The following is an 18,318-nucleotide window of genomic DNA, read 5'->3' on the forward strand; positions in this document are numbered from 1 at the left end:
TATTTTATAACTAAGCGGATGTTCTTAAATAAGTCAAGTAATGATAACTGATTTCTGGGCTCTCAGTCATAGAATGTTACTCAGTACTCAAGAGTAAAAAATTTGTGCTAGAAACACCAAATCCAGTATCTTGATTGGTTGATTTCTGAGTCTTGAGTACAATAATCATGTTTAAAATTTTATGACCACAAGGCCTGGTCATCTGGACTGATTTACTTTTTAACTTTCATACTGGTTCAAAATGTGTCTTATTAAGTATATCTGAAAAGAAGAATAGGCTGTTTACCAATCAATGCTTTGAGAATTTTGTTTGACCAAGACAATATTATGCTTTTATTTGCAATCACATGATCAATTGATGAGGTGGAATGATAAAATACTGTGGATTCATTATTATTTGTGGGATACACATTTTTGTGGATTTTGTAGGTATGGGTAAACCATGAATTTAAATGTTCAACAAATTATAAATATTCAATAGATTTGTAAGCAAACGTTTGAAAAACCAGCAAATCAAATATCCACAAAAATACAATTGTTCCTAAATCCATGAAAATAAATGAATCCACAGTAGGATTGAAACAATGATATATTATTCAGCTTTTGTAGAGTAGAACTGGAAGTTTAAAGCGTTTTAATGAATAAATACATACTTCAGGCTAACAGATGCCTGTTGTAAATGCATTTACTTTCACCGTGATTTCAAGGAGCAAAATAATTTCTATCATCTCAAGTACCTTGCTTACTAAATACTTATTTTGAACAGCAAAGAACCACTATGATTCTGTTATGTGAAGATGGAAGTTTAAGAATATACATGGCCAACACAGAGAACACTTGTTACTGGCTCTCTCCCTATCTTCAACCACAAAGTCCAATTGCTGTCCTTAAGCCAGCCAAAAAGAAGAAGGTTACCAGATCAGGACATACTACAGGATCTGTGTCGTTCCCTGTAGATTTCTTTGAACATTGTTATCAGACAAATGACATTGAGTTTGGAGGAAATGATTTATTACAGTTGTATAATACACAACAGATTAAACATAGACTGACAGCCATTGGGATGTATGTGGCAAGCACAAAGGTAAGGTTGTATGATAGAAAAATGAAGATATCATTAAGTGTCGTAGAGACTATTACAGTTTAAATTGTCATAGTAAACTAGTAAAAAGCTTTTGAATAATTTTGGATAGTGTCAAAGCCTAACCATAAACTAAAACTTATCCTTACAAACCCAGAGCTTGATAGAGCAAACAAGGCACTAGGTATACAATATAAACCATAGCATGAGGGATATATTAGGTCTATGTCACATTTTCTATACTAAAATTCATGTATATTTTCTAAACCAATGTCTGATATGAACAAATAAATCATTTTTAAAGCCCTGTTGATACTTTCAAAGTTTTACAGTGAATTGAACAAATTTTTGTCCAATTGGGGTAAAATAGCAAAAGACATTTATTAGTGTTTAAGGGATATGGATAACAGCAAAATAAAAGGTAAGAGACGCCCAAATTAAGGTAGCACTACAGTCTAACAATGATTTTTTGAAGATATTTTTTTTATCACATAATTTTGAATTAAGTATTATTCTGCACAGTTTGTAAAAATCCCAAAGTCATTATCATATCACAACAGGGAGTAAATTGATAATGAACTTATGTAAATAAAAGCACATGGTAATTAATCTAAATATATAGGCATTTGGGAGGGGCTAATATGTCAATCATCTGTTGATACCAGTGTCCAGCTGTTAATCCCTGACCACAAGATAAATAGTGTGGTCTTATCTCATTGTATTGCAACAAAAGTAATTTATATAACATGTTTATAAACAGAGAAAAAGAAAAAGATATGAAAAGGAAAAAATCTAAAGGGAAGAAATCTACAAAAAATTTTAAAAAAATGTGGAAAAGAGTGTGAAAGTATCTCTGAAAGCCTCTGACTGCCTGTATAAATTTCTTCTATTTGGTCTTCTACATTTAAATACAGTTTTAGGCATTATAACCAATTTTAAGTTTATGTGAAATTTTTCAATTCCATAAAACTCAAAAATCCTGTGGGAGTGTCTTTTTTTTAAAGAATTGGATGGTCTTGGATCTTTTTATGAACATATCTTTTGATGCACAATTTTAATGTTCTAGCTAATTTCAGTAATAGTATATTTATTTTTAAAATACAAATGAAAATTATTCTTTATAGTGAGAATAATGATGTTAAATATTGATTATATGCAGCTGGTCAATCCTGTTATTCTCTTATCTTAGACTGTCTGGACAGAGGCAGAGCTTTGTCTATATATAATAACTACATCACAGATATTGGTCAAATCTGTGACGTCAAACTCCCGCCAAATGCCAAGTTAGTGTTGCACAGTGCCACACATAATGCAAAATTTACAGCATTAGAGCATCAAAGAGACAAAGTGTGTGGTTCTATTGATAAAGTATTGGTGTCAGAACACTCCTGGGGTGTTCCCAGTAGAATTTTTGTATTTATGTTGTATTTATAGGGGTTCTAAGGGGGAAATTCCGTTTTTAGGTCATTTCTCAGAACAATTTTTCATGAGATTTGTTAGGAAAAAATGAAAATATAAACTTTATGGCTTGACTTTGATATATGTGATTAAAGGGAGTATTTTCTACAATACCGTGTCCCAGTTTTTGGATAATTTGTTTCTAAATGAATTTATAGGTCTCCAAAGATGAAAGGTGAAATGAGGTTTGGAACCCAGCAGTTAAATCAATATATCTTCTTACTGGAGGCATATATCAAAAATCTGAGACATGGTTTTGCAGCTTGTATATGGTTGATTAAAGGAATGAAAACAAATTTTTACTACCATTTGACCTGAATGTGCTATTTCCATCCAAGTTGGAAGACCACTTTTTTGGCAATTAATGAGCTATATTTTGAGATTTATCATACCAAAAATAAATTTATCTATGGACTTAGAAAGAGTAATATTTCGGCTTTAAAATGAGTTAAAGATTTTAAAAATCCATTGAGTAGTTTTGGAGAAATTAATCTTTAAAGACTGTTGGTTGGAGTCAGAAAATTCTGAATGTAGTGCTACCTTAAAAGAGAAAATGGCAGCTTGTATGTTAAAAATGGCCACACCATATTTATAGAAATATAATAATATATATGCAAAAATGCACGCTTAAAATTTAAAGATAAATTATAAAGAATCCTTAGGCTTAAACAATAAAAAATCTTGATATATACACCCGACCAAAATGTATAAAAGTAAAAAATAGTATAAATCATATTGTTAAAAAAAATAAGAATTTCTAAAAGAAAATATTTAAAGTCTTTAAAAAGAAGAAATAAGGAAAATTTTATGAATGTTATTATTTCGATTTTACAGCCAGCTGGATTTACTATAGAGATCAACAATACAAATGCTACAAATGTCATGGTTGGATTACGTGTACAGATTGGGACACAGAGTATCGAGAGAGTACCCTCTTATCTGGAGATCTTCAGTAGATCTGTCCCAGTAAGTACTATAGAAAAAATTTACTTGCAATTTTGAACCTAAATTTGTATAAGTAGTCATTTTGTGCAAATATTCCTGAAAATGAAAATTTTCTTTTCAGTTTATACATGATATATAAATTGCGTGAAAGAACATCAAATTTGCTTATTAGTCCATTTGTCAGTGTGGCAAATCAGTTTTCCACACTTTTTTTTTGTGCTTGAAGATTTTGATTTGATAATTGGTATATAGTTTTATCATGACAAGTTACAGATCAAGTTCGAATTTTGTTCCAGTCTGATGATTTTGTGCAGAGTTATGGTCCTTGGAATTAGAAAATTCACTCAAATAATCAGTTTTCCACACTTTTTTTCGTCATGCTTGAAGATATTGATTTTATAATTGGTATATAGTTTTATCATGACAAGTTACAAATCAAGTCTGAATTTTGTTCCGGTCTGATGATTTTGTGCAGAGTTATGGTCCTTGGACTTAGAAAATTCACTCAAATAATCATTTTTACTCACTTTTTATACGACCGCAAAAAAATTTTGCGGTCGTATATTGGTATGAAGTTGGTGTCGTCATCCGAAGACACATTGGTTTTCGCACTCTAACTTTAGTTTAAGTGAATGGATCTCTATGAAATTTTACCATAAGGTTCAATACCACAAAAGGAAGGTGGGGATTGATTTTGGGGGTTATGGTACCAACAGTTAAGGAATAAGGGACCAAAAAGGGGCCAAAAAAGCATTTTTCTAGTTTCATGACAATAACTTGTGTGTAAGTGTATGGATCTCTCTGACATTGTACCACAAGGTTCCATATCACAAAGGGATGCTGGGATTGATTTTGGGGGTAATTGCCTCCAAATTTTAGGAATAAGGGGCCAAAAAGGGGCAAAAAACAAGCATTTTTCTAGTTTCATGACAATAACTTGTGTGTAAGTGTATGGATCTTTATGAAATTGTACTACAAGGTTCCATATCACAAAGGGAAAGCTTGAATTGAGTTTGGGGGTAATTGCCCGAAACGTTTAGGAATTGGGGTCCAAAAAACACATTTTTCTAGTTTCCAGACAATAACTTGTGTTCAAGTGTATGGATCTCTCTGAAATTGTACTGCAAGGTACCATACCACAAAGGGAAGGCTGGAATTGAGTTTGATGGTAATTGCCCAAAACGTTTAGGAATAAGGGGCCAAAAAGAGGCCAAAAATAAGCATTTTTCTAGTTTCCAGACAATAACTTGTGTGTAAGTGAATGGATCTTTATGAAATTGTACTACAAGGTTCCATATCACAAAGGGAAAGCTGGAATTGAGTTTGGGGGTAATTGCCGAAACGTTTAGGAATAAGGGGCCAAAAAGAGGCCAAAAATAAGCATTTTTCTAGTTTCCAGACAATAACTTGTGTTCAAGTGTATGGATCTCTCTGAAATTGTACTGCAAGGTACCATACCACAAAGGGAAAGCTGGAATTGAGTTTGATGGTAATTGCCCAAATCGTTTAGGAATAAGGGGCCAAAAAGAGGCCAAAAATACGCATTTTTCTAGTTTCCAGACAATAACTTGTGTGTAAGTGAATGGATCTTTATGAAATTGTACTACAAGGTTCCATATCACAAAGGGAAAGCTGGAATTGAGTTTGGGGGTAATTGCCGAAACGTTTAGGAATTGGGGGCCAAAAAGGGGCCAAAAATAAGCATTTTTCTAGTTTCCAGACAATAACTTGTGTTCAAGTGTATGGATCTCTCTGAAATTGTACTGCAAGGTACGATACCACAAAGGGAAGGCTGGGATTGATTTTGGGGGTAATTCCCTCAAAATTTTAGGAATTAGGGGCTATAAAGGGGCAAAAAAACATGCATTTTTCTAGTTTCAGGACACTAACTTGTGTGTAAATGTATGGATCTTTTTGAAATTGTACTGCAAGGTACGATACCACAAAGGGAAAGCTGGGTTTGAGTTTGGGGGTAATTGCCCTAAACATTTAGGAATTTGGGGGCCAAAAAGGGGCCAAAAAATAAGCATTTTTCTAGTTTCCAGACAATAACTTGTGTTCAAGTGTATGGATCTCTCTGAAATTGTACTGCAAGGTACCATACCTCAAAGGGAAGGCTAGGATTGAGTTTGGGGGTGATGAATCATAAGGGGGTTCAAAAAATTTGGGGGGGGGGATTTTTTTTCCTTTTTTGTCTTTAAAATTTTCCATTTTAAATTGGTTACTTCTGATTTATATATAAAAGCAAATAATATTGATATGGTTTGAATTGTTCAATTAAAAAATTTTTAGTTCTTAGACCTCAAGCTTGAATGTTGTGTCCATACTTGCCCCAGCTGTTCAGGGTTCGACCTCTGCGGTCGTATCAAGCTGCGCCCCAGCGGAGCATTTTATTATCGTCATGCTTGAAGATGTTGACTAGATATTTGTTTACACCATAACAAGTTATAGATCAAGTTAGCATTTTGTTCCAGAACAATGAATTTTTAACCAGTAGGGGACTATGTATTGCCATGCAATACTCTCAGAATGCTTGTTTTGATTAACATAAGATCATATGACAATAACCTAGAATTTTTGAAAATAATGACTTTCCAGATTGCAGTATTAGACCATTTGAGTCTTAGCATCGAGTGGCAAATATTTCATGGATATATGCTTTTCTAAGTTGAATATCTATTCCTTGGAGTAGTTATACTTTTGCATGGTTAAGTTTCCAACCCTTTGGTATAATCCTGTGGCAGTCAAATTTGTCTGTCTCTTTTTCTACATCACCTGCTTTCCATACTCTTCCAATTTATATATTGTGCACATGACCTCATCCTTGATGAAAAATTCAACAATATTTGCCACAATCAATCTATCAATTAATCCAATTAAAAATGTACAATGATGTGTTTTAGGTAACATTAACTAAAGCTAGATGGTATGACTTACCCTTCACCAGAGAAGAATCATTGACTGCAGATAAAAAAGTGACTCTGTTTGGTTTGTATTACTCATCTTTATTGTCGTCGGCTATACTTTTTGTCCTTTTTTGTTTTATCATCTCTTCAAGTTTTGAATATGTTTTCGATTTTCAAATTTTTGGCCTTGAACATCACTGAAGAGACTTTAATTGTCGAAACGTGTTATTATGTATTATTGATATAGCTAACTGTGTTTAAAGGCATTATAATGACAGGAAATAAATGTCAAGTGAAATAAGAAGTGTACAGGGTGAAATGTTTAAAATAAGGATCCTAGAAAGTTATTGTGCTTAAATGTATTTAGAAAATAGTAGTTGAAAGCTGAAGAGCTACTATTTATATGCTCTTAATGAAAGAAAGGTCTGCTCAATCCAAACAAAATAAGAAAAAAATCCTAATTTGATCACTATGGTTTTTAGCTGCATGATTAATTTTTTTTAGGAGGGGTTTGTTTTTGCTTTTAACCATCTGATTACAAAGTAAGCTAAAGACCAATTTTTAAATGGTATAAATTTTGTTTTCTCTTGTTGCTAATAGTTGGAGCCAGTGCTGACTCAGGTGGAGTAACAATGGTGGACTCCATCAAAGTTTATGTAAAAACAAAGGAATCATTTGGATGGCCTGAGGAAACAGATGAATTCCCAGAATCCTCTGTTTCAAAAGTTTTACAACAACAAGGTGTTGTTACAGTGACTGAGAGTGAAACAGTTTCATTTGCTCCACTACCATTGACATGTGCTGACAGGTTTGTATTTACTCTTAATTTTCAACAAAATCTAAAACATGTTATTTTAAGGTTGAAACTACTGTTTTTTTACAAAACAAGAAAAAATATACAATTATGCAATACAATCTTTTAATAGGCTAATATTGTATCCATTTTTTACAAAGATGTATTTTTATTTTACAGATTATTAGGAAGTGCATTAGAAGTTTTAGATGGAGCATTTGTTAATACATCAGCCAGTGACAAGGTATTTAATGACTTGTTGAGAACATGCTAAACATATTTGACGTCAGTATTTGATCAAATTACAGATTACAGAACGTGATGCATATATTTTCTGATTGATTTGTGTTAAATATTTCCTGAAACCACTTCTGAAGTTTAAAGGAGTTTTGACGACAATTTATTGTTTTAATACCATCAAGATTGTATCTGCTCGGCTAAGTTATCTTAATTTAATGGCAAAAGTTCAAAAATTAATTTTACTTTGATTTTATTTCCTTATTCTTTTTTGTCATGAAGGCCAAGACAATAAATTAAGGCATTTCTATGTATTTTCTTCACACTTTTAGACTTGACAGGGACAAAAATAGTGAGTTCCTGGACTTGCCTATTAAAAATCTTTAATAGCGAGAACTCTATATAAAATCATTTTACTTACTTTATTATAGGACCCTACAAGAGAGACAGCTCTGACTATAGCTACAAAGTTATTGACTTTGCCAACACCACCAAGTGTACAACAGCATACCAAGTCACTGATGGCTTCATTGTTTCCTAACATGGCTTCTTACTACAATCACAAGGTATTATCACAACACACTGGCGTTATTAAAGTGTTTATTTTTAGCTCACCTGACCTGAAAGGTCAAGTGAGCTTTTCTCATCACTTTGCGTCCGTCGTCCGTCGTCCGTAAACTTTTACAAAAATCTTCTCCTCTGAAACTACTGGGCCAAATGCACCCAAACTTAAACACAATCATCATTAGGGTATCTAGTTTAAAAAATGTGTCCAATGACCGCGCCAACCAACCAAGATGGCCGCCATGGCTAAAAATAGAACATAGGGGTAAAATGTAGATTTTGGCTTATATCTCTGAAACCAAAGCATTTAGAGGAAATCTGACAGGGGGTAAAACTGATTATCAGGTCAAGATCTATCTGCCCTGAAATTTTCAGACAAATCTGACAACCTGTTGTTGGGTTGCTGCCCCTGAATTGGTAATTTTAAGGAAATTTTGCAGTTTTTGGTTATTATCTTGAATATTATTATAGATAGAGATAAACTGTAAACAGCAATAATGTTCAGCAAAGTAAGATCTACAAATAAGTTTATATGACCAAAATTGTCAGTCTACTCCTTTAGGAGTTATTGCCCTTAATAATCAATTTTTAACAATTTTTCGTAAATTTTTGTAATCTTTTACAAAAATCTTCTTCTCTGAAACTACTGATACAAATTTAACCATACTTGGCCATAATCATTATTAGGGTATCTAGTTTAAAAAATTTGTCCGATAACCCCACCAACCAACCAAGATGGCCACCATGGCTAAAAATAGAACATAGGGGTAAAATGCAGTTTTTGGTTTATAACTCTGAAACTAAAGCATTTAGAGCAAATCTGACAAGGTGGCAAAAATGTTCATCAGATTTAGATTTATCTGCCCTGAAATTTTCAGACAAATCCGATGACCCGTTGTTGGGTTGCTGACCCTGAGTTAGTAATTTTACAAAAATTTTGCAGTTTTTTGTTATTATCTTAGATATCTAATATCTAATACTATTAATTATGATTTTAACCTTATTTTACATGATTTCCAAAGCATCAGTAAATACAGGTGAGCGACACAGGCTCTTGAGAGCCTCTAGTTTTATTTTCTTTTGATCAATTTACATAGTTTTAAGAGGGACCTCTTAATGCTTACATATGCTAATTCCCTTTTGAACTACATTGTATGAGAGTCTGAATGGGGTTTACAATATAGAGAATAATGTGCCAGCAAAAATTAAAAAAAAGAGAATAATGGGGTTTACAATATAGAGAATAATGTGCCAGCAAAAATTTAAAAAAAGAGAATAATGGGGTTTACAATATAGAGAATAATGTGCCAGCAAAAATTTAAAAAAAAGAGAATAATGGGGTTTACAATATAGAGAATAATGTGCCAGCAAAAATTTAAAAAAAGAGAATAATGGGGTTTACAATATAGAGAATAATGTGCCAGCAAAAATTAAAAAAAAGAGAATAATGGGGTTTACAATATAGAGAAGAATGTGCCAGCAAAAATTAGAAAAAAGAGAATAATGGGGTTTACAATATAGAGAATAATGTGCCAGCAAAAATTTAAAAAAAAGAGAATAATGGGGTTTACAATATAGAGAATAATGTGCCAGCAAAAATTAAAAAAAAAGAGAATAATGGGGTTTACAATATAGAGAATAATGTGCCAGCAAAAATTTAAAAAAAAGAGAATAATGGGGTTTACAATATAGAGAATAATGTGCCAGCAAAAATTAAAAAAAAGAGAATAATGGGGTTTACAATATAGAGAATAATGTGCCAGCAAAAATAAAAAAAAAGAGAATAATGGGGTTTACAATATAGAGAATAATGTGCCAGCAAAAATAAAAAAAAGAGAATAATGGGGTTTACAATATAGAGAATAATGCATAAAAAATAAAGAAAAATGGCCTGAAAATTAAAGAATACAGAAGACCAGATTTCATGTATAACTGCATATACATGTAGTACCACATACACCTAAAATCATAATAATACAGCTAGTCAACTGAAAATCATTTCTGATAACTGAAACATTCTGATTTAAAGAAAATGTCAAGAGTAGCAATTCTTTTATCATGTACATATATCCAAGCAGCAGGTCACACAAATCTTATTTCTTTTAAAGTAGGTGTTGAAATAAAACTGGCCTTTACAATATAGCAATAATCAGGTGACTTTTTAGGTAAAGGTAACATGAGTTTCATTTGTAGGATTTTATTTCACCAATATGTCAATTTTTTTGTAGTGTGCATAAAGTTAAATAGTATAGGCTCTGATAAAAGAAAAGTTTTAGATACAAAATAACTGAGTATATTTTCAGGATCAGGCACAGTTAGTTCATGTAATGGACAGTTTATCAAAAGAAGAGCTGGATTTGGATGTGGAAGCTTATCAGAGACTACTGGTTACAGCCAGATCTGTAGCAGTTGCTAGAGCAAGTAATCTTGTCAAGTTTGCTGAAACAGGAACCAGTGCAAAGGAGGAAAGTTAGTACTTGTTTTATTCTAATGATATATCTGTTGTTAGCTCAATATGAATAAATATTTCAACTTTGATTACTCAAGACCAATGATTTTTACCATATGAAAGAAATATCTAGGCAATGATATTTCTCACTATTCCAAGAATAATACATAGTAGAACTATATTTTATGTAAGAATCAGAGTAGTGAGAATTTGATTATTTCCCTCCATTCTAGGATTTCATAGTCTCAAATTTTGGAAATTTTACTTTTATAACATTTTTCCTGCACACTTATATATGATAGTCAAATAGTAGATTTATGTAGGAAAGGATTTGTATAACAAATTTGTTTTTGCATTAGAAAAAAAAAAATCTTCTGGAGAGGAGGATCATCTTATTCTTTTATCAACAGTGTTATGTTTACATATCTTGGAAAAGATTGGAATTGAACATCCCTAGATTTGAAATTAAAATATTCCGTTTGTATTTGTATATAACCTGAAATATTTTCAGTTTTGGAAGTGACAGACTTAGAGGAAGAGAAAGAAGTGACAGCTAGCTGGTCTGTATCAGATTCTAAAGATAGTCGTCACTTTGTCACCATGTTGACTGAAGCATTCTGGAAGTTACACAGTGCTAAACCTGCTAATTCTATGCTAGCACCTGTCTGTTTACCTGGTAATAGATTTGTTGTTTTCACAAAGTTTTAGAAAATATTAGTTTGTATAACTTCTCATATCTACATCTCTATTGAAATAAACAATAGTTATTTTCTCTATTTTCTTAAAGGTTATTTTGATAAACAGGTGTATTTACATGATTTTGCATATCTTTTAAGTGGTGTTGTTTTCATTAGTGGCTAAGGTCTACACCGAAAATTAGGTCACCTTGACCTTCATTTACACATGAAAGGCTTTGGTTAAGTTTGTCATTGAGGTTCAGATCTAAGGTACTAAAAAGTTATAGAGGAACAATCTGTTATCAGTAGATGATAAATCTATCATATTTAATAACAAAGGTCGACACTGAAATTAGGTCACCTTGATCTTCATTTTACACATGAAAGGCTTTGGTTAAGTTTGTCATTGAGGTTCAGATCTAAGGTACTAAAAAGTTATAGAGGAACAATCTGTTATCAGTAGATGATAAATCTATCATATTTAATAACAAAGGTCGACACTGAAATTAGGTCACCTTGATCTTCATTTTACACATGAAAGGCTTTGGTTAAGTTTGTCATTGAGGTTCAGATCTAAGGTACTAAAAAGTTATAGAGGAACAATCTGTTATCAGTAGATGATAAATCTATCATATTTAATAACAAAGGTCGACACTGAAATTAGGTCACCTTGATCTTCATTTTACACATGAAAGGCTGTGGTTAAGTTTTGCATTGAGGTTCAGATCTACGGTACTTAAAATTATAGAGCAACGATCTTTTGTTATTTTGATCGATAATATATAGCGATGTGGGTCCATAGAAAAATTAGGTTTAATTGACCTTCATTGGTTTAAATAAAAAGAACAAAAAATGGAAAGTAAAAAAATTATAATGAAATAGATAACAGGGTATGGGAAAAGTTTCATTAATAATTGTTCAGAATGATTTTTGCAGTAATTGAATTTATTTTATTTTCAGGACTTTCCCATGTAGATGCCACAGTTAGTGCCCTTGTAGAGATAATCAATGCATTTACTTTATGTGACCTGGATACAGCTAACCTCGCCACCAAGTTGTATGTTAGATTCTTAATGAGTCCTGTAAGTATAATTTAAAGGAGATGGGGCAGTAAGGCCCTTATTTGGCCTGAATATTAGTGCAAATTGAAAAGTTACCATACATATTCTTAAATTTGTACAAGCTACACTAAGGTACAAGTTGTTCAGAAAATAAATACATTTTTTACATATTACTAGTTACCGTGACAACAAAGCATGATAAAATTTGTATATTTTGTAGAATTCTCTTAAGTTTTCATGAAAACAGTGTATATCATGATGTAACTGTGACATCATAACATCAATAAATAATTGTAATTCATTTATATTTCTTGATTGTATGCATTTCCAAACATTATGTGCAAATTTTAAATAACTCTCAAAAACTTTATTTTCTTGGGCCATAACTAGGTCTTAATGCCCCTACTCCTTTTTACAGAACATGAATTACTTTGCAAAATTAGATATTGATTATTCAAAATAACATTGAGCTGTTATAATATGTAAAGACTTTCATTTCTGTGATAATGTATTTTTTTATTTTTAAACAAAACAATGAATTTTAATTTGCTATGTAATGCATATCTCCCATTGATTGATATGTTAAATGTAGATGATGAGGAAATAAAAAGATAAATGTACATTATCAGGAAATGATAGTTGATAACAGCCATTTTGATATTATTATTAGGTACAGACAGTGAGTTTTGCCTGTAAACAAGCCATCATTAGATCTCTGAGACCAAGACACAGAAGGAGGCGTGTCTTTATACCATCACCACCTAGATGTAGTTCTCCAGGTAAATGTACTGCTTTTATTGGTTCTATTTGGTATATCTCATTAGATCCCTTATGCTGTAAAGTTCCAGGAGCTCAAGAGTAATCTGTCTGTCATTATTGTGCTCACTGCCTTTTGAATTTGGCACAAAATCATGAAAACAAGAGGAAGGATTCTATTGATTTCAGGAACAAAAGAATAAGGGTAGTGAAAACTTATTTGAGCAAAATGTTAAGGTTGAATAAAATGCAATCTGAACCCAACTGCATATATACTTGTCTGTTATTATTTAAGCCCTATAATGTTAGATCTGCATATTAGTAGTAGCAAGCTTTTGTCCTTTCCTCATATAGATGGGCGATACTGCCAAGATAAGAAAAAAAATTATAAAAGTAAAAATGTGCTCAACGATGCTAATGTAAGATGATATATATATAAGAGTCTATAGAAAACAAGCAACCGCAAAAGAAAACAATATCAAATGTGATAAGTACTGGATTGTGAACATGTTTACATTGGTTGGGTTGTTGTCTCTTTGACACATTCCCCGTTTCCATTCTCAGTTTTGTATGTTAATATTTATCATTATATATGACAGGTGGAGGTGATGATGATGATGGAGATAATGATGACAATGACAATCAAGGTGGTACACCTGTAGTACGTGTACCTGCCCCAACTCCACCCACAGAACAAGAAGGAGATGAAGCTTTTGAAGTTGTTGTAAGTAAAATGCAATAGATGAATAGGGTAGCTTTAAATGTTTTAGGTACTGACAAAACAGATCATTGGTTGAGGAACAAAAATCTTTTGTAACAGACTGTTGATGTGAGGTAGGATGGTTTTTGGTTTCTACAGCTCTTATTCTTATTCAATAAATTTGTTTGGGTACATTGAAGTACAGTAAAGCTCTAAGATACATACTGAGGGATACCGATTTTTGTAGAATTCGTGTGTATAGGTTAACTAAGAATTTAAATGTTCAACAGACTTTAGCAAATTCACGAAATCAAATAGCTACTAAGATTTAGGGTTTCCTCATTCAACGAAAATTGGTATCCACGAAAATAAATGAATCCACAGTATGCAAAAGAAGCTGCTAAAAAATGACAAAATAACCATTCAAAAATTGTATGAATATTTTAAATAGGAACAGCATGAGCCAATGGAAATAGAGCAGTCAATGCCAGGAAGACCTATTGGTTTAGAGGAGTTGTTATCAGGAGGTGTTAACTTCCCTCCAATGGTAGATATACCTCCTGACGCTGATGATGAGACAATGGTAGAACTAGCTATTGCTCTTAGTTTACAAGAACAGGTGGGTATTATATGTATATATGTTTCCTTAATTCTCTATGCATTTTATTTACTGTAGATATCATTTTAGGCATAAATTGCAAAGTTTGATTCAAACTTAATTGTTTGAGGTGTTTTTTTTTTTTAAGAAATGAATATATATATTTTTTTACTTTATTTAAATCAAATTTTTACCATGAATCATCATATAAGTAAGTGGTGATTGAGATGCAGAAATGTTGAGGGGGATTATTATATTTCATTTTTAACAATGATAAGAAGTTATAGATTATGATATGAATATTATAAATGAAATCATAATTGATGATTGGGATTTTTTTTCCAGCCTGGAAGTGGATCTCTTGGTTTGCAGGGTTTGAGATTGGCTGCAGCACAACAGATTGTAAGCTTACCTGAAATACAGTTCTTTGAACTATTTACATGTAGAGCTTTGTCCTGAATATTCCTGCAATATTTGCCACTGGACACTCAGTACCGTAGATACTCGCCTAATAGTCGATCCTACTATAAGTCGGGGGCCCTTTTCAGCTCCAAATTCTAAGGATTTAGTCTTGACCCTCGTATAAGTCGGACAAAATTTGGGCATTTTTTTTTCAGCTGACAGTAACTGAACGCCGGTAAAACCAATGCAAATCCAGGAATAATATTCATTTCTGCATTAATGTTTGTTTGGTTTGAATTTAGTTGATGCTCATCATGATAATTTATATTGCTGTTAATAATAAAGATGTATTCATTTCTCTTGTTTTGTTCACTGTTCAAATGTTAGATTAGCCATGTGTTGTTTACATAATGCATCAATGATTTTGTAGGGTATGACTAATAACCTATTGTTTGAGAAAAGCGAATATAAACCAATATGAACCTGAAAAATTTAAAGTCAATCAACACTTGATGAAAATATTTTTCACAGCATACATAACTTGGTGTTAAATGAGCATGTACACTTCATAATTCTTATTATATTGTGATGATTAAAGGATTAAAAAAATTAAGTGAAGCTAATCAATATATTAAAATAACTAACTCCAACTCATTAGTGTCATCTGTTTACCTATCACTGATAGTTTTCACACCTTTAGTAAATACAACTCTTTGTCTCTTAATTGGGGTTATCAATGGATTATATTGGCTTGTCAATCAATTTTGTAATTTTTGTTTACCTGATACACTTTAATGAATAATATTTTGATTTTGGGAATGAATCTTAAAATTATTTTTTGATTATTATATGATTTATAAGCATTGAATTGATATCATGATATCACAATAATGACACAATAACTCCGCTGAAAACATCCTTTCACATATTTGGTACATTGTTATCTCCTTTTCATTTTTGGTTCTTGGCTCTTCTTTTGGGTTTATAGGAAAACCATGTGACCATGAAAATCAATACACAAACCGGAAACAGTAGAATTTCAACACGAATTTGCAGAAAATGTTTACCAAAGAACAAATAAAACACAAAGACAGTATTGTAGTCATTTATTTTCAACAAACACTTTTTATTTATTGATTTATGTAGGTTTGGCAATCAAAAACGTAGTTTTGACCAGGAAATTCACTCCTGACCACTTTTCTCAAGCTTGGATTTTTCCTCTGGTCGCTAGATCTCGTCTATTAGTCGGTCCCCCTCTCTGGATTATGAATTTTACTCCCAATTTTCCGACTAATAAGCGAGTAGGAACGGTACATTCAGAGTTTGTTTTTAGTTTTAGAAATTAAGATTATATTAAATCCATTTTTTAAAATGTCAAATGGAGGCATATGTTATCTTTATAAATATTTTTTTTTAACTTTGATGCATAACTTGTTTCCAATTTCAAAGTTTCTGAATATTGATAAATTACTTTTCCACAGGATGATGATGAGTTGGAACAAGGACCTCTGTCAGATACAACAGCCTCAGCCCCTGGCAGTGATGATGAGAATGGTAGTAATGCTGCTACAGATGGGTCTACGTTACGTACCTCACCAGCTGAACAGGCAGGAAGTGGTGGATCAGAGAGTGGCGGCAGTGCTCCAGAATCTATATCTGGTGATCAAAATGGTAAATATAGTCCATTATTAAGCAGAAGTATTTAGTGATCAAAATTCTGCTTTACTTAAGGTTATACATTTGTAAATATTTTTCAGACTAAGTAGTATAGGGGTTATGACTAAATGTAAATCGTATTGACTTAATAGTAATATTGATCTTAGTAGTAAATATAATTAATTGGTCAGTTTCTATGATAAAGAGTTAATATCTGGTCCAAAAGTACCAAATCTCTAGGTATATTTAGAATTTAGGTCTCCCTGACTGTATATATAAATCATTAAAGATAAAACAATTACATTAATTTGATCTTCATTCAGTAAGTGGAAGAAGTAGTGTTTATGGAGACAAGGATAGAGAGACAGGAGGCAGAAGTGAAACTAGTAGTCTAGGGTTACCCAGTACATCACTACAACAAGATACAGATGCTGATTATGATGCTACTCAAAGGTAGGTAACGTGTAGACATAATCAATTAGCAATGACATAGATACTTAATTTATCTCAAATCTTATTTCCACATTAAAATTTTCTCTTCCCATGGACATAGTACTTTTGAAGCACATTAAAGGTTTTTGTGTGTTTTTATGGGAAAAAGTAAGGTTGTACTACTTTTGATTATCAAAATTTTGAATTTAGAAATAACAAGTAAACTACAGTAAATATTGTCATTTTCATAATGTTTATTATCGTAGCGGTGGGGGCATTAAGTTTTACCCTTGTCCGTCTGTACGTACATCCGTCTATACGTCCCAAAATTGGTTTCCCTTCCCTAACTTGAGTTTGCCTGAACCAAATGTTATGAAACTTGTACACAATGCTTATTATCACAAAACACAGATCAAGTTTGAATTTTGGTGGTGTCACTTTAACCGTTCTATAGTTATGCCCCTTTATAAATGGAAAAAAATTGCAAAATTTTTAGTATCTGTTCTCTAACTTAAGTTTGCCTCAACCAAATGTTATGAAACTTATACACAATGCTTATAACCACAAAACACAGATCAAATTTGAATTTTGGTGGCGTCACTTTAACCGTTCTAGAGTTATGCCCCTTTATAAATAGAAAAATTGCAAAAAAAATTATTTTCTTCTAAATATCAAGTAATTTTTAAAATTGGAGTTATCTTCCTTTGTCCATGATTATAGTTGAATCAACTACAGTCAATGCTTTATACAATGCAATGTTTTATTTTGACTTCCACTGATAAAACACTGATCAAGTTGAATTTGGGTAGTGTCACTTTAACCATTATTGAGTTATGACCCTTTATAAATAGAAAGATTGCAAAATTTTTAGTTTCCATTCTGTAACTTAAGTTTGCCCCAACCTAACATTATGAAACCTATACACAATATTCATTACCTCAAAACTAAGATCAAGTAAAAACTTTTTTTTCTGTTTTCTTACTTTAGTTTGCCTCAACCAAATGTTATGGAACTTATACACGATGCTTATTACTACATAATACAGATTAGGTACGAAATTTGGTGGCAACACTTTTACCATTCTTGTGTTATGTCCCTTTATAAACATAAAAATTGCTGAATTTTTCGTTTCCATTCTCTTACTTTAGTTTGTCTCAACCAAATGTTATAAAACTTATACACAACCGTTCTAGAGTTATGCTTGTTTACAAATAGAAAAATTGCTGAATTTTTTGTTTCTGTTCTCTACTTAAGTTAGCCTCAACCAAATGTTAAGAGACTTACACACAATGCTTATTACCACAAAACTCAGGTCAAGTTCAAATTTGGGTAGCGTCACTTCTACTGTTCTTCAGTTATGTCCCTTTATAACTATATGATATGCAAGTGGGGGCATCATCTGTGTCCACATGTGGACACTATCCACATTTATTTTATCCTTTATATACTGTATAAATTAATAAAAAAATTCATTGTCATAATACATTAAAAGGATGTCAGGAATTGCCAAAAAATATATCAAGACCATACAAATCTACAACATCTGACTTCTCTGAAAAAATGTGCAAACAAAGAATAACAATAATATACACTACATGGTCAA

At 31.9% G+C, this 18,318-nt stretch overlaps 1 protein-coding gene across 1 annotated transcript in view; it reads left to right on the top strand.

Moving 5' to 3' along the window:
* Nucleotides 1-18,318, top strand: part of LOC127729960 (E3 ubiquitin-protein ligase UBR4-like) — a 144,755-nt gene that overhangs the window by 52,439 nt on the left and 73,998 nt on the right. The window contains exons 51-65 of the mRNA XM_052237959.1: nucleotides 767-1,084; nucleotides 3,374-3,505; nucleotides 6,388-6,472; nucleotides 6,991-7,198; nucleotides 7,364-7,427; nucleotides 7,852-7,986; nucleotides 10,288-10,453; nucleotides 10,945-11,109; nucleotides 12,071-12,192; nucleotides 12,842-12,950; nucleotides 13,527-13,651; nucleotides 14,079-14,246; nucleotides 14,571-14,627; nucleotides 16,109-16,298; nucleotides 16,607-16,736. Of these exons, the coding sequence (XP_052093919.1) occupies nucleotides 767-1,084; nucleotides 3,374-3,505; nucleotides 6,388-6,472; nucleotides 6,991-7,198; nucleotides 7,364-7,427; nucleotides 7,852-7,986; nucleotides 10,288-10,453; nucleotides 10,945-11,109; nucleotides 12,071-12,192; nucleotides 12,842-12,950; nucleotides 13,527-13,651; nucleotides 14,079-14,246; nucleotides 14,571-14,627; nucleotides 16,109-16,298; nucleotides 16,607-16,736 (2,174 nt within the window). The remainder of the gene's footprint in view (nucleotides 1-766; nucleotides 1,085-3,373; nucleotides 3,506-6,387; nucleotides 6,473-6,990; nucleotides 7,199-7,363; nucleotides 7,428-7,851; nucleotides 7,987-10,287; nucleotides 10,454-10,944; nucleotides 11,110-12,070; nucleotides 12,193-12,841; nucleotides 12,951-13,526; nucleotides 13,652-14,078; nucleotides 14,247-14,570; nucleotides 14,628-16,108; nucleotides 16,299-16,606; nucleotides 16,737-18,318) is intronic.

The sequence above is a fragment of the Mytilus californianus genome, unplaced genomic scaffold (assembly GCF_021869535.1).
Source record: "Mytilus californianus isolate M0D057914Y unplaced genomic scaffold, xbMytCali1.0.p SCAF_2, whole genome shotgun sequence".
Taxonomy (NCBI): domain Eukaryota; kingdom Metazoa; phylum Mollusca; class Bivalvia; order Mytilida; family Mytilidae; genus Mytilus; species Mytilus californianus.